The sequence below is a fragment of the Hydra viridissima genome, unplaced genomic scaffold, assembly GCF_058129835.1.
Source record: "Hydra viridissima isolate aposymbiotic clone 2 unplaced genomic scaffold, HvirCarnegie_v1 scaffold_3, whole genome shotgun sequence".
In the NCBI taxonomy this organism is placed as follows: domain Eukaryota; kingdom Metazoa; phylum Cnidaria; class Hydrozoa; order Anthoathecata; family Hydridae; genus Hydra; species Hydra viridissima.
This window is the reverse complement of record NW_028324302.1, coordinates 14,354,414-14,371,236: the sequence shown is the minus strand read 5'-3', so window position 1 is coordinate 14,371,236 and position 16,823 is coordinate 14,354,414. Positions and strand designations below refer to the sequence as shown.

The 16,823-nt window shown below is 27.8% G+C and overlaps 1 protein-coding gene across 3 annotated transcripts; it reads right to left on the bottom strand.

The window, feature by feature from the left end:
* Positions 1-2,198: 2,198 nt before the first annotated feature.
* Positions 2,199-10,281, bottom strand: LOC149891128 (uncharacterized). Of its 3 annotated transcripts, XM_090082593.1 has the most exons (6): positions 10,153-10,281; positions 9,807-10,073; positions 9,421-9,549; positions 8,562-8,605; positions 2,492-2,675; positions 2,199-2,329 (listed from the first exon to the last, which is right to left on the bottom strand). In XM_090082593.1, the coding sequence occupies exons 2-5, from the start codon at positions 10,008-10,010 to the stop codon at positions 2,609-2,611; spliced, it is 444 nt and encodes a 147-aa protein (XP_089938719.1). In that variant the 5' UTR covers positions 10,011-10,073; positions 10,153-10,281; the 3' UTR covers positions 2,199-2,329; positions 2,492-2,608. The 3 variants fall into 3 exon arrangements, with proteins under 3 accessions (XP_089938719.1, XP_089938717.1, XP_089938718.1); XM_090082591.1 differs by lacking the exons at positions 2,199-2,329; positions 2,492-2,675 and having other exon boundaries at positions 7,181-8,605; XM_090082592.1 differs by lacking the exons at positions 2,199-2,329; positions 2,492-2,675; positions 10,153-10,281 and having other exon boundaries at positions 7,181-8,605; positions 9,807-10,113.
* Positions 10,282-16,823: the final 6,542 nt, after the last annotated feature.

Sequence of the window (16,823 nt, the reverse complement as noted above, 5' to 3'; positions counted from 1 at the left end):
AGTTTATACCCCAGAAATTCCTGCTGACTAAGCAAAACTAAATGCATTTTTAACAGTAAATGAAAATCTACTTTTAATATATACTTTTATATGTCATTCTTATTCATTTATATGTGCACGTAAAGTGTATACATCCAATACCAAGGGTTTTTTTAAATTATTTTTTACAATTAAAAAGATCTATTGAATTTAAGGGTTCGATTTCAATATAATAAACTCAATTCAATATTTTCTACACATTTTTTATATAATATTTTACATATGTTTTGCATAAAATACTTAATAATTAAAATTATTATGTTTCATGAGAAGTCCAATCAGCGTTATTGAGTTGTTGAAATGATCAAAACTTACTTTGCGTAAATGAAACCGCACGTTAAAATTATTACTTCTTTTTTTTTTTACTTATTACTTTCAACGGAAAAAGAAAAAAAAAAAAAAAAAAGCACAAAAACCATGATTTTGAAGCAGATGTATTTAATCAATGTGCTAATGTAGTTTACTGTCTTTTGAAAATTAATCACTGTTTGATTATTGTTTATAACTTTGTTTTTAGAAGTTTTTATTTCAAATAAGTTATTTGTTTTCGTTTTTGTTGTAAATCTTTAAGTCTTATTTCAGCTAAAAAAATAATGTACACACACTCTTGGCCATAGCTGATTGGTTTATAAAATTGGTGAAATCGCACATAATAGTAGTAGTAGTAGTAATAATAATAATAATAATAATAATAATAATAATAATAATAATAATAATAATAATAATAATAATAATAATAATAATAATAATAATAATAATAATAATAATAATAATAATAATAATAATAATAATAATAATAATAATAATAATAATAATAATAATAATAATAATAATAATAATAATAGTAATAATAATAATAATAATAATAATAATAATAATAATAATAATAATAATAATAATAATAATAATAATAATAATAATAGTAATAATAATAATAATAATAATAATAATAATAATAATAATAATAATAGTAATAATAATAATAATAATAATAATAATAATAATAATAATAATAATAATAATAATGATAATAATAATAATAATAATAATAATAATAGTTACAAAGTGTAGATGAAAAAATGCGCGCTTTTAATTTTCAAAAGTGCAAAAAATGCATCTGGTTTTTTCTTCGCCTTTTAAAATTTTCGGTAGCAACTATTTAGGATTCCTTAGCAACAGTCTAGTAGAAAAATGAATTGGTATTTTGATAACTTGATTCGTACGTAAACAAGTAATAAAATAAAAAAACTTGATTTTTTTTACAATTGCTGTCAAAAAAAGATCTCCATTGACCTTAATCTCTTTGATGTTACGCTCAAGAACATTTCAGCAAGACTTGAGATTGCTAAATGAACTGTGTATAACATTTTAAATTGATTTAAAGAGTTTGGTTGCATAAAGAGGAAACCAGGAAGTGGTATGACAAAAGCTGTGAGGACCTCAAGGCTTATTAGAGCAGTCAAAGGGCGAAATCTTCGCAATCCAGTCCGTCCTATGAGAGAGATGGCCCAGGTACTGTCTGTGAGTGAGCACACAATCAGAAAGATTCCTTCTGTGATAATGGTTGGAGTTGTGGCCTCCAATGTCTAAAGATGCTGCCAGATTTGAAATCTTGGAAGCCGTATCTTGAAATCCTGATGAAACAGGACTGCCAGAAGCAGAAGTGGCTCAGAAAAAACATACCAGTTTTTTGGGGGAAAGTGTTTTAGCAACCATTTTTCCCAGATTTAAACCCTCTGGACTACGGTATATGGGCACAAACTGACTCCTCACTATGCTATTGTAGCCTTTGTCATAAAAAGGTGGAATTTCATGCCCAAGATGTATGTTCAGAAGACATGTATGAGGTTCAGGCAAAGAACTGAGGCTGTGATTAAGGCAAATGGCTCACAATTGAGTAACCCAATGCTGGCCTAGATGCGCTTTCGATAACGGCGCGATGCCGTTAAGTATCGCTAGCATGGGATAATTTTCCTGCATTTATCCGTGATTGTATGCCAGCACTGACCCGTTACTTTTAACCAATATACATACCCTTGCACGCAAAAAGCAAACACAAAAATAAAATATTTTTTGAAATTTATTCCAATTCAAGTCGACAAAAATAATTTTAAATAGTACAGATATTATTGATAGTTTGAAATAGTACTATTTTTTCAAAGAACTTTTTCGTTCTTCCTGAGCTTTTCGTCCATCATTTCAATCTCGTTAAAGCTGAAAAAACTCTTCAGCCAACGCTCAACCTCTTCGCTTGATGCTCCCGAGTTTAAATGATTTATTTTTACAACACCTAAACACAAAATTTAATTTTAATGTATGACTAAATTGTATATATATAGCATATATGCAATATATACATATATAGTGCTATTATTACAATACGTATTGCAATAATAGCACAATAAAAAAACAACAGCAAAAGCAAGAAATTTGCGAAATATATCTTGTAAACCTTTTATTTCCCTTCTATAACATCATCATGGATAACGCAGAAAACATTCAAAATAATGATGATTATGGCTGAACGAAATTCGGCCAAAACTCTGTGGCTACCAATAATATATATTAACTAGATATCTAACTCGTGTTTCAGCAGTAAAGCAAATTTTTTGCCAGCCCAGGTTTGTTTTGCCAGCCTAAAATGACACAATGATAAATCAAAGCAAATCAAAAATGAATTATTGTCAGTTTAAATAAAACGGCTACCTGCATTAAAAACTTTAAAAACTTGCTACACTTTTACATACAGAATTTTTGTGAAGTTAGACATCTAGTTAACATGTATCATTGTTAGCTACTGCAATCGGGCCAGTGTTGGCTAATGCCTGCTAACTCGGCTAAAAATCCATATATTTAAGTGTAATTGTCTGTACATTAGAATATGGGATGTCTTGAGGAACCATATTCTAGACAACACTTTATGAAACACCGCTGTTTTCTTTTTACATATATATATAAATATAAAATAATTTTATTGATACACTTATAATAATATTAAATATGCCATCCTTTTGTTCAGCCATCAATTGTGTAAACAAGCGAAGAAAGAGCGTTGGACTATTAAAGATAAACTTTTAGCTTTGAGGATTATGTATTGCAGTCCACAAGCTTTCAAAATGCTTAGAAGAGTTTTTTCATTACCTCTTTGAAGCACTGTTTCCATGTTTCTTGAAAAATCTTTTGGGAACCTAGAACCTGGATTTTCCGATAAGGTTATGGCTTTACTAAAAATGAGAGTAGACACCATGATAACATTGGAACGGAACTCTAGCCTTGTTTTGATGAAATGTTTTTAAAGCAACACTTTGTTTTGACAAAAACAGTGATAAGGTCATTGGAATTCAATCTAATGGCAAACAAGTGAACCAAATTCTTGTATTGATGGTCTGTGGGTTATCAACCAAATGGAAACAACCAATTGCATATTTATAGTAATAATTCCATGTGTTCAACCAATTTAGCTAGGATAGTACAAATACATAGCAGTCAAATTGCTACTGCTTTGATTGTATATGCTTCTGTCAAACTATTGCCTGAAAATGTTTTGTCTACACCCTTTTTTTATCAAAATTATGGATTTTTTTTCACATACTGAATTTTCGTAAGCCAAAAGCAGATAAACCAACACTTTCAATAAGTTAACACAACAAACCAATAAGTTTATACAACAGCTTGAAGATTTGAGAGCTTGGATCAAGGGTTGGTATTTTTATGGTGCTCACAGTCAAAAAGGTTTATCCAGCCATAGGGGTTTAGATGTCACTATCTCTAATTTTATTTGCATTACAAACGAATAGCTTTTTGAGGATTTCTTTTATGTTTGCACAGCTTAGTTTAATCAGAACTGTGTAGAGAATTTTTTGCATTAATTCGAAGTAAAGGAGGTTGGAATGATAGACCAACGGCAATGCAATTCTAATCAGCTTATCAAAATGTGTTAGTACTCCTTTCAATAGAACAATCTAGTTCTAACAGTAATTATCTCCCAGAGTCAGGCTGCTCTGTTGCAGTTACAATTGACTTAATTACCAACATAGTATTTGAGAAACAAATGAACAAGTGATTTTCAAACAGCTATCGGCATTATTAAAAAAAAATTAGAACCTTAAAATTAGTTTTAAGTGATTTAATATATATCTTTTTATAATAATTACCAAAGTATATTAAAATATGATTAATGCACGGACGTATAAAAGATGGACCTGCAACTCATTGTTTTACATCAAAGAGGCCGCAGAAATCAGCGAGCCATGCGAGTTTCCGACAAACTCTAAATTTTCACCCGTCAACAAAAAAATCTACTAAAATGGCCGCCCACAGTTTTAAAACAGAAACTCTGGTATTAGTTTAAACTTTTATTGCATTTGTTTAAAAAGACTGTTCAGGATAAAGTAACTACTTCACGCGTTTACAAATTACTAAACAAATTACACCAAGGTAAAGGAAATTAGTTGTCGGGACGAACAAACTTTATCATTTTTTCAAGACGAAATTTGTAAATTCTTAAAACTTTTTTCGTGTAAACAAAGCCCGTCAATGATAAAATAGACCTATAAAGATAGTTTTAAAATGACTAAAAAAAGTATAGCAAAACAGCTATACTTTTTTTAGTCATATTTAAGCTTTTAGATCTATAAATATTTATCTTAATAGGTCTAAAAGTTTAAATAAAATTTTTTGTCCACATCTGGTTTTGATCACCAGCCTTAATTTTGTGCATTTTTTGAGTGTTTTTTCCAATATGTCGCCATTTTTTGCCTCGACTACTCTATAAGCTCCATAATATATATTCCACAATGGATAATTTTTTAGTAGGTGTATTTTCTAATGGGCTTTTTTATAATTCATTTGATAAAGCCAAACTTTTTAAAAAGTTATTCAAATTTATACTTATCTTGCAAAATGCGGTCAGATATTTCATGTTTTCGTTTTTCATATTTCATATATTATTTGATTTGCCATAAAAAGTACATAATAACCCATTTGCTTTTGTCAAATAAAAGTTAGTTTATATATAGCTGATAAATCATATTATGTTAATATTAAATACTTAGTTATTCTTGCAGTTTGTCATAAATTGGCTTTGCTAAATTCTTTAAAACTGTGACAAGTTATTTTTTTCTTTATTGTATTTACATTCATTTTATGTATAAGTTATTTATCCTTTACTTTATATATTTCTGTTGTAAAACATAAAAATAGAAAGTTCTATAATATTCATAAACTGGAAGTCTATAGCAATATAGTAGATAGAGTAGTTCCCTGGACAAGAAACTATTGTGCTTTAGGTAGCTACAAAACTAGTTGATTTTTTGTATTATTTATTATATCTCTAGTTATACATGTACTAAAGTAGTTAAGTAAATAATCTCAATTTCTATATCATCATCAGCGTTATTTCTTAAAAAATCAAGAATGCCTAGCTATATAAAGTTAAGCTTAAAGCTTGGTTCTATTGCTGTTATCTTTAATAACTAAAAGGGGGTTGATGTGACTGGTTGGTCGAGACCAAAAACTCTCGACGAATCCGACAGACTTTAATATAATTTTATTTCTATTGTTTAAAACAAAAGATTTGTAACAATACGCAACGAGCATGGTTCGCAAAAAAAACAATAACGTTGCACGTCCATCTCTTAAACGTCCATCATGGCCTACTTAAAGTATATACTTTAAGTAGGCCATGCGCCATGATTAATGCAAAAGTTTATATATTTCATTAAGTTGCGTTTTATAAAGATTATTTGGTCCCGCAAGACATCCCGTTATGCTTTGCGCCTAAAATTACTATTTTATCGGGAGTTGGCAGGCATTGCCCGTCTCAAATATAGTCAATATAGTTTATTTAAAATTCATAGGAAAATGACTTGAAATAAATTACTTTGCCGAAAGTATTTTCTTATTCATTTGTTTTTGCGACTTATAGCTTTCAAAAAATTAGTGCGGATTTTAAATTTATGAGGAAAAAGAATTATCTTTGTCAAAGATAATTCTTTTTCTTCGTTTCTTTACTAGTTTCTTCTTTTCTTTACTAACTTTCTTCTTTTCTTTACTAACTTTCTTCTTTTCTTTACTAACTTTCTTCGTTTCTTTACTAACTTTCGTCTTTTCTTTACTAACTTCTTCTTTTCTTTACTAACTTTCTTCTTTTCTTTACTAACTTTCTTCTTTTCTTTACTAACTTTCTTCGTTTCTTTACTAATTTCTTCTTTTCTTTACTAACTTCTTCTTTTCTTTACTAACTTCTTCTTTTCTTTACTAACTTTCGTCTTTTCTTTACTAACTTTCTTCTTTTCTTTACTAACTTTCTTCGTTTCTTTACTAACTTTCGTCTTTTCTTTACTAACTTCTTCTTTTCTTTACTAACTTTCTTCTTTTCTTTACTAACTTTCTTCTTTTCTTTACTAACTTTCTTCGTTTCTTTACTAATTTCTTCTTTTCTTTACTAACTTCTTCTTTTCTTTACTAACTTCTTCTTTTCTTTACTAACTTTCGTCTTTTCTTTACTAACTTTCTTCTTTTCTTTACTAACTTTCTTCGTTTCTTTACTAATTTCTTCTTTTCTTTACTAACTTCTTCTTTTCTTTACTAACTTTCTTCTTTTCTTTACTAACTTTCTTCTTTTCTTTACTAACTTTCTTCGTTTCTTTACTAACTTTCTTCTTTTCTTTACTAATTTCTTTGTTTCTTTACTAATTTCTTCTTTTCTTTACTAACTTTCTTCTTTTCTTTACTAACTTCTTCTTTTCTTTACTAACTTTCTTCTTTTCTTTATTAACTTTTTTCTTTTCTTTACTAACTTCTTCTTTTCTTTACTAACTTCTTCTTTTCTTTACTAACTTTCGTCTTTTCTTTACTAACTTTCTTCTTTTCTTTACTAACTTCTTCTTTTCTTTACTAACTTTCTTCTTTTCTTTACTAACTTTCTTCTTTTCTTTACTAACTTTCTTCGTTTCTTTACTAACTTTCTTCTTTTCTTTACTAATTTCTTCGTTTCTTTACTAATTTCTTCTTTTCTTTACTAACTTTCTTCTTTTCTTTACTAACTTCTTCTTTTCTTTACTAACTTTCGTCTTTTCTTTACTAACTTTCTTCTTTTCTTTATTAACTTTTTTCTTTTCTTTACTAACTTCTTCTTTTCTTTACTAACTTTCGTCTTTTCTTTACTAACTTTCGTCTTTTCTTTACTAACTTTCTTCTTTTCTTTATTAACTTTTTTCTTTTCTTTACTAATTTCTTCTTTTCTTTGCTAACTTGCGTCTTTTCTTTACTAACTTTCTTCATATCTTTGGTATCTTTCTTGTTAATTACCTTATTTTCCTTTGAATATAAGTTATTAGTTAGAATTAACCTTTTTTCCTTTTTTTTTTTTAGGTACATAGCTTTTATTAAAACTCCCCTGTGTGTCTTCTATGTTGTAAAAATCTTCTATGTTGTAAAAATCTTCTATGTTGTTAAGTTAATAAATTTAAAAAATAAAAAAAAAAATAAAAAAGAATCCAAAAAAAAACAAACACCTAAACCAAAATAAACCACAAAAAAAAAAAAACAAATTATATAACCAGGAAAAAAAAAGAAAAAAAAAAGCAGGAAAAAAAACCAGGAAATATTAGACGTTCCAGGTGAAAAACGGGAACAGGAACGGGATTTTCCCGTTCCCGCTTTTTAAAATACGGGAACGGGAATTCCCGTTCCCGTTTTTTTCCAAGTCCGGGAAATGAATCCCGTTCCCGGAAATTCCCGCTTTCATTTCCCGGAAAACGGGAATTGTCACAGCCTAATCTTTGATGTCGAGTTTTTTACAATTTTTAAAAAAGCCGTTTTTTTTTTGCACACGAACTAGCTGTTTCTAAGGAATCCTAGTTTAGTTACCACAACAATTTTAAAAATGAAGAAAAAAACCACGAACGTTTTATTTTTCAAAATAAAACATTCATGGTTTTTTTTCTTTACTTTTATTGTACATTTCAGTTTTGACTTGAAAATTACTTGACAAAATGCAAAAAAATTCGACCGCTTTTGTAAGCTTCCGTACCTAACAAAATAAAACAACACGTCAATTTAACATGCATCAACTAATCTGTACGTATCCGGTCGTTAAAATAGTTAGTTGAACTTAATTTTTCATTTAATCCCCCCCCCCCCCCCCCACAATTAAGATTACTTTTATCAAGGTTAAAAGTAAAAGTAATTAAAGGGAAAAAATCTAGTTTCGTAAAAAACATTTTTATTGTAAATTTTTACGGTTTTATTTATAAAACTTATTCTGTAACAGAAAGCAAGCATTTAATTAGTTTGAGGTTGGCAACTTCTTTTTTCCATTTTTTTCTTTATTTTAAGAAATTGACAATTTACGCATCGTTGTCAAATACTAAAAAAATTATATTATAGAAACTTATTAGATATGTGTATAGCATAAATGAGAAACTCTGCACTGGTCCATTCTGCATTATGAGAGTTCTCTAAACCAGTATAAAAATATTTCGTTCATCCTATTCGAAACGCTAAAAACGCATAAGTACCTTTTTAAAACTTGGAGTATTGAGGCGAAGCAATCATCAGAAAACTAAATGAAAAACGAGTTGCCAAGGGTTAAATAAAACATAAATGCACTATAATTTATAATAGTAAATGTTAATATGTTAATCATATTTCCCCATTTACATCTATCCCCGTTAGAGTCAATTGAACGATGAAAAATTTTAATTTTTGCTCTGATCATACGAATTGCAATGAACGTCAAGTTTCTTCAGCGACAATACTTTAGATATAATAAGAATGAATCGTGTTTTTGCAAAAAATTTCATATTAAAAAAAAGTTTTAATAATGCGAAAGTAAATAGTTCACATAGTTTGGTATATAGGCATGTTTTAATTCCAGCCAAAGAAATGATTTGTGTAATTGGCCTCATTGATTATTAGCATAAACAAGTTGTTATCTATTTAGAGGATTTAATTGTTTGAGTGTACATTCAACATAAATCCTCGCATACAAAATTGTCTGTTACTTTAAACTACTCCTTTAAAAATCAGCGTCGATACCTCAGAATTTATCATATATTTAATCTAAGCTTTTTACAGACTTTATTTCAAATAAAAAAATTCCTATTAAAACAAAAATTTACAATGTTGTAAAGTTAATTATTTAAGACTAATTTTTAAAATATATCTATCAATCATTACTAAATATCTATACAATAAATACGAAATAAAGCATCACCATCTTAACATTTAAATAAGTACGCATCGTGAATTGAAGATGATCCATTCAAAATAGGTAAAAAATCTCAAAAAATTTGAAACTATTTGATATTTTGTAGAAACCTATGAGTTTTGCTTAAAAGTTTAGCTTTTAATAAAAGTACAACAGAGAGCGATTACCGCTGAACAGAAAGTCATAAGGATCATCAATGTAACAATCTTTTTCAAAGAGCTCGTTGAGCAAGTCCTTGTGTTTTCGTGCATTATATTCCTACTGTTAGATTTATGTTTTTCCTCCAAAAATTCAATCTAAAAGTTTAAAAGTTCTCATCAATCAATTTTACAAAAAACAAAAAAAAAACATAGGCAAAGTATAAAAAACAAAAGTCATATGAAAAGCCAGGATCACATAAAATAATAGATTGGATAAACTTTTTTAATTTCTTCAGCTTATGATAATTGTGTACAAATAAGTTTATTTCTGATTTTTCATTTACATAATTTAGTTATGAATTGCTAACCAGGCAACTGCTAAGATAAAAAGTTGTGAATTAAGTTAATTATACCGGTTCAATAATAGTAATATGCATTATCGCTCTGTAATCAGGTGGTGGATCGTTTATAATTTGGTTTATAAGACTTTCATAAGTTGGAAGAATGTCATTGCTTCCATGCTGATTGTTGCAAAGCTCAGGTTCGTTCACTTTTATACAAACACAATCGCAAGTTTCTTGGTCTTCTGATCGAACTTTTGTTTCTGCAGAACTCATCGTTACATTCTTTTTTCTGGTTCTTGAACTTCTCTGATGATTGCGCTGTTTTTATTCTTATATCTATAATTTCATTAACAATAAAAATAGTGATACGTTAATCCTGAACGTGACTTAAAAAGCATTTACAACAGAGAGATACCTTATCATGAAACGCTAAGTATTATATTTACAATGGTGTGGTAGGCGAGGAATGCGGCACCATGCTTTCAACACGTGAGGTATTTTCGATTCTTAAAAGTAAAGTTTTGTTTCTTCCACGTGACACTCGTGAAAAAAAAAAAAATTATTAACAAAAGCTGACGTTTAGGAAAACGAAATGGCTATCTAATGAATAACAAAGCTAGTTACTGTATTTGATTTCCACCTCACAAGTTTTGAAATAAAACAAGTTTTACGATAATTACATCAACCGAAGCGTGATGTAAATTGTAAATTTATTCTTGCGTTTCTTCTAATTAGCTTTATTCAGTGAAGTTCAGCGAATAATAGTTGCTAAGTACAAATGAAAATTGTCAAAACCCGATTTCCTTTTCATCTTTACATTTTTTGTGTTATTACATCTAAGCTTTTTTCTTTTCTTAACATAAAATAATTTTCTTGTTATAAAAGGTTTTCTGTGTTTAGTAAACTCATTTATAAATCCAAACATGTTTGAACACAGCATCCTACATCTTTGAGCAGCACTTTGAATAAGTATTCTATATCTGAATATTAACTCTTTTCTAAAAATACGTAGATGTATTTTACAATCTTTCACTTTTTTTTTACTTTCATTCATTAGTATTTTGCTTTTTACAAATGAAAGGTCATCGTATTTATCCTGGTCATTGTCTTTAACAAACAGAACTGTCTTCTTAATTGATGACATTAATTTTTTTTTGCAATTATAAAACAAAAATTTTTTAAATCACAATCGTTCCTATCATTTACATTTCTTTGTATTAGATGTCAGTAAATCACTTTTGATTAAACGAATTTAAGTCTTTTCGAGATGAAATTTTATGCATAAATTTAAATGTCTAATTTTAAATGTTTCTAAGGGGGGGGGGGGGGGGTTGACTCCATTACATAGCCATGTTGTTAATTTTAGTCTACGTTTCCGTAATAATTTTTCAATTAACGCCGTTCGTAGTAAAAATTTCAACTTTACTGTCTCAATAATAATTTTTTAAATTTTGACAAAAACATTTTCGTTTTTTTGACTTCAAAATAACATCAACAAAAAGATTTCTAACAAACGATCAGTTGATGCGCCTCTGACAGTAGGTTATATGTGAATTATTATTTAAAAATACGTAGATACATGTATTTTAATGAAGTATTTTATTTTTCTGATGTTGTATCCTTTTCTGACAACCTCATTCATAAGCTTACCCAGATTTAGATTTCAATTCAGCACAATTAGAATTTACCAAATATTTTTTAGTTGATCATTTCATGCTTATTTTCAAAGTGTCTTTAAAAAAATCTTAATAGAATTTTTTTTTGTTAAGAAATGCACAATGTTGCAAAAAGTTGTAAATGTATTACAGTCATTTATTAATATTTATATTAAAAGTATTATATTTACATATTGATGATAGTTATGTAAATTTTTGTACTCATCAATTATAGTTATAATGATAATTATGCAGGTTTAACATTTAATAGTGATATTTATGTAGATATTCATTTTATTTCATAATAATGTTATGTAATAAATATTTAAGCGGGTATCATATTTATTTATATATATTATTGATGGAAATATATTTATTTAATGACAATATTTATGTAGGTGTCATAATTATTTATCTGTAATGTAAATGTAGGTACAACATTTGTTAATGATGCTTATGTATTGTTTTATCAGTGGACGCATAAAATGTGTTATATTTTTGGTAATTAAAGCGTATATACTGAGGACTTCCAAAAAATATATAAATATATTTGGCCAAAATCCAAAATTCAGAAAGTTACACAAGCAGCTAATCAAATTTGTTTTGAAATAATTTTTATTTTCAAATTGGTTTAGAAACATTGTTTAAATAGTTGTATAAAATTTCGTACACAATGAAATTTTATACAACTATTTAAACAATTCATCAAAAAAAGATTAAAGCGCAGACAGCTAAAAAAAATTTTTTTTTTCTTTTGTTAAGTTTACTAACATTAATCTATTTAAACCATTTTCATTTGTTAAATCAATATGTATATATATATATATATATATATATATATATATATATATATATATATATATATATATATATATATATATATATATATATATACATATATATATATATATATATATGTGTGTGTGTGTGTGTGTGTGTGTGTGTGTGTGTGTGTGTGTGTGTGTGTGTGTGTGTGTATAAAATATATATACATATATTACTTCTTTATCTTTTGTTTGTGGATTATATAAAATGCAAAATATTGAAATCTATAACTGTCTATCAACCACTCAAGATCATCGTCATAGTCTCCCTTGTCATTGATTAATGTTAAATTGCAGGAAATTGCATAACTACTTTATCAAAAATTATTTCAATTACAATCAATTACACAACAGCTTTATAGATTTTTTTGTATTTTGTCGGGATGTAATGGTGGGGAAAGTTTAATTGATAACTGTTGAGAAAAATTTTTTCAATCGTTTTTTTTTGGCAACTGCTTAGGATATGCACATAATTAAAGATCCGTTGTATACAAAATTACAGCAGTGAGTTATTTAAAAATATGTTCACATCTAGAAGATTTGTTCAAGTGGATAGTAAAAATGACTTACAAAAGAAATAAACACGTTGCTTACTTTTTAAACTAGACAAACTGGAAAATACAATAGTTCAAAAGAAGCTAGATTTTAACAATATTTTTGAAGCAACAGAAAGATAACGCTGAAAATATTTTTAGTATTTAGCAATTTAGATAATACTTAGTGCTAAAAAGTTAAATTTCAATTTAATGATAGAAATTAGGTTAACAGGATGTAACAAAAGGCAATGAGATAAAAAGTTACACCGAATTTCGTTTGTTGGAGTATAATGTCGTGGTCGTGGGTAAACAAACGATTATTATCATCGTATTTACAAAATGGTTGCTGTATAAGACAATTGAAAAAGTTATATCTCTATTTAATCTTAAGTAGATGTTGAGCTTAATAATATCTTACAAATGGACATGGTTTTCACAGTCGTAGCAATTAGTTTTAAAACAGGCTGGTTAAATGAGACAACAATAAGCAATTAGTAACAAGCTTAGGAATATAAGAAACATTTAAATACAAAAAAGATTTAAATCATTTTTTAAATAAATTTCTTGTTAAAAACGCTCTTAAAAGCAGTAATAACATAGCTCGAAGTAACAAATGACGGAAATAACGAATAATATCATTTTTTAAAATTTAAATAAAACTACTCTGCGTTTGTCAAAAACAAAGCAGAAGTTAATTTAATTCATTTGAAGCAAAGATTTTCCATAATTAGTGGTAAAAAAAAAGGGACATGAGCATGTGCACTGGAAAAAGGGTTAAATAACTAATGGAATGGATGGTTGAGACGTTTAAAAAAGATCCATAAAAGACGTGAGAAGATGGATCCATCTGTATTTCCACGCAAGACGCAAAAAATAATAAAATAAGTTTGAAAATTTGTTGTTGAATAAAAAACTTAAATCTTAAATAAAATTTAATTTTAAGCTTTGTTAATAACATGTGAATTTTAAAGCCACCAGAGATTGCATTTCGACTTGTTTTTGATATCAAAAAAAGCACATTTAGGCTAGTTAAGTTACTTAAGAATGGTTAAAAATCTTTAAGCTTTATGTACCAAACATTAAAAACATCAAAAATTTTTCGAAGGAAGCTTTCATAAACGTTTTTTGCATTTTTCAAACTTTCTTAACAAAACTTTTGATCTTTGCTTATTAATTTTCTTTTTGATTTTTACTTTTTTAAATATAAATTTTAGTCAGAATTTCTTGTATTTATTTTTTATTCTTAGACTTCCGAGACAATTCCTAACCCAGAGAAGTGCTAACCAGTATTTAAATATCAATCTTACAGCACTTTTATACTGCTTATTTTCTATAATGAAGACTTTCTATTAAGACTTGAAAAGAATTAATGCAAGCGATACCACAAACCAAAGATTTTTTTTTCAATAAAAGATAAATCTTGCTCTTATAAAGAAAAACTTAACTATGGTTTGATATTATTTATAAAACATTTTTATTGCTTTAAAAAAATTATTCATAAAACATTAAAATAAATTCCTTTCTAGCTCAGAGTAAATGTCCCATGATAAATTACCCCAGGAATCGACGTAAAATCCAATCAAATTGATAATGGATTCTTCTTCAATCATTAATGGATTATACCGGTCAATAGGAGTTTCGAGTCTTGGATCAGTGTATCTAGTTGTTAATTCTTCCATTTTAGTAATTTTTAAAAAAGGATTTTACTGTTTTGGCATTACAGTTTTAAATTCCATCAGAAACCCAACTACCGTATGCGAACATATACTTTGTAATACATTTGCCGATTCACAAAGCAAATTTGCCGATTCACAAAGCAAATTTGCCGTAAAAACAACACTTGGAATTTTCCTAGGATTTCCAAATTTTTGAAGTCTTTTTTAGAGTTGCTGTTGCTGTAGAGAATATTTTATACATAGACAATATTTCATATATATATAATATTTCATATATATGTAATATTTAATATATATATATATATATATATATATATATATATATATATATATAATATTTCATATATATATATATATATATATATATATATATATATATATATATATATATATATATATATATAACATTTCATATATATATATATAATATTTCATGTATATAAAATATTCATATATAGATAATGTTTCATATATTAGAAGTTTTAATGTTAGAAAGTAAAAGCTAGAGTTCCAATGTGAAGTGTTTTTTTCCGAACCGCGTTAACCCCATTCAAAAGGATTTTAAGAAACTCGATAAAAAAACTTTTAAATTAACTATCTATATTCGAATCTTTGCAAAAGATTTGACGACTTGGCATATAAAAAATAATCAAAAACATTAAAACAATCAATATTTTAAAACGTATTAAATTTAATAACTCAATTCTGTACTTAACTCACTTTGGCACAAAAAATGGATTTATTACGTTTTGGAACAAAAAGTAAGAGGAATATTTAACAAACTTATTGCTCTTCATCTTTACTTTCAATTTCACCAAATGAAGACATCTCAACTATTTTGTAAAAATTCAATGCTTCGTGAGTCTGATTAATTCCCATATTATCAATTTTTTGATATCAAACAGTTTGACATTTTTAACATGACTTTTACAAGGAAGCTCGGCAATTTTTACGCTAAAAACTTTTGACATCTAATTTTATGTTGACATGCAAAAGTATAATCATTGAAAGCGTATCTTTATTTTTGTTTTGTCCGCCACAAGAGACACAAATCGAATAATATTAAAATTATTGCTTTCAACAAAATTTGTCAAAAAGCTATTAACAGCACTTCTAATAACGTTAGAATCTCTTCTTTCCTGGTATTCTCCCCAAGCATAAAAATAAACATCTTCGTGACTTTCTTTTAATTCGAAAACCTTTATAAATAACAATACCAAAAAAATATTGTCAAAGTTGACGCAAATAATATGGTTCAGCAATAGGACTTTTAGGAAACTTTTGATTCTTTATCAAATCAAAACAAATTGTAACTGTGTCCTCATTTGTCTCAATTGTTGGAAAGGTTTTTTTTGCTTGAAACTTTTGTACCATTAATTCACAAACTAACGAATTTCTCTTATGCTGAACTTTTTCAATATGTATTTAAGCATTTATATTTCGTACAAAAAGAGCAAATATACTTTGGAACGGAACCAAAGTCTAAAGTGAAGTGAGTAGTAAAAGTATTATAATAAAAGGTATTTAACTTCCACCGACGAATTTTCTTGTAAAAAAAAGTGTTATATAACGTAAACCTGGAGGCTACGAGGGAGTGTTGCGAAGTCAGGAGGATGGATAACCTTTGTAGAATTACCAACGACCACCCTCACGACTATCGCAACGTCTCACTCAGTAAGCAGAACCTAGATGATGAATATGAACTTGAAATCAGGCAGCAAGATTCTTATTTGAAAGACCATTTCCGGTTTCATACCCACAAAGATCAACCAGACCCTAGGCATGCCCGATCAAGTTCTCAAAAAATGTCGGAAGTGCGGAATGACAGCAGAAACTGATTGCCACATCTTGGCTGGATGCCATACAAGTGAAGACGCGTTCTCTTAAAGTCACAAATTGCTTTGTGATAAACTTGCCTTAGTTGCCATTGTTACCATTGTTGGGCAATCTTAAAATCTCCACAAAAAGCCAATTTTTATTCCGCTGGGTACTAGATTAAAAGCAACTATCCTTGTTCACAATTTACCTTGTAGCAACGTTCCATTTTCTTGTTGCTTAAGTAGCTCTAAAGTAATGGGAGAAGTTTCTTTGATTCTCATTAAACTTGCATATATTTCAATGATGCCCGTTACTCTTTTCATGACCTTGAATATCTGCATGCTTCTAATCCTTTCACAAAAGTTATATTCTTAACAGTAGCTGCAGGTGTGGAACAAGATAGTTTACAAACATAACAATAAATGACACCTGTAGAAAAAGAATGTATTAACTATTTTCTTTTTACTAATTCCCCATAATTCATTGCCCTGGTAAAAAAAACGTTGTCCTATAAGTTTTTTTCAAACATCCAAAGATCTTTTTGAAACATGATGATTGTCAGGAGGAGTATTTTGAG

Bases quoted from the DNA above. Each gene is read 5' to 3' on its own strand.
- LOC149891128 (XM_090082591.1), bottom strand. From the start codon at position 10,010: ATGAGTTCTGCAGAAACAAAAGTTCGATCAGAAGACCAAGAAACTTGC. The intron at 9,550-9,806 runs GTATAATTAACT...TTAAACTTTTAG, and splicing joins ATATTACTATTATTGAACCG to ATTGAATTTTTGGAGGAAAA. The intron at 8,606-9,420 runs GTAATCGCTCTC...TTTTTCATTTAG, and splicing joins TTATGACTTTCTGTTCAGCG to TTTTCTGATGATTGCTTCGC.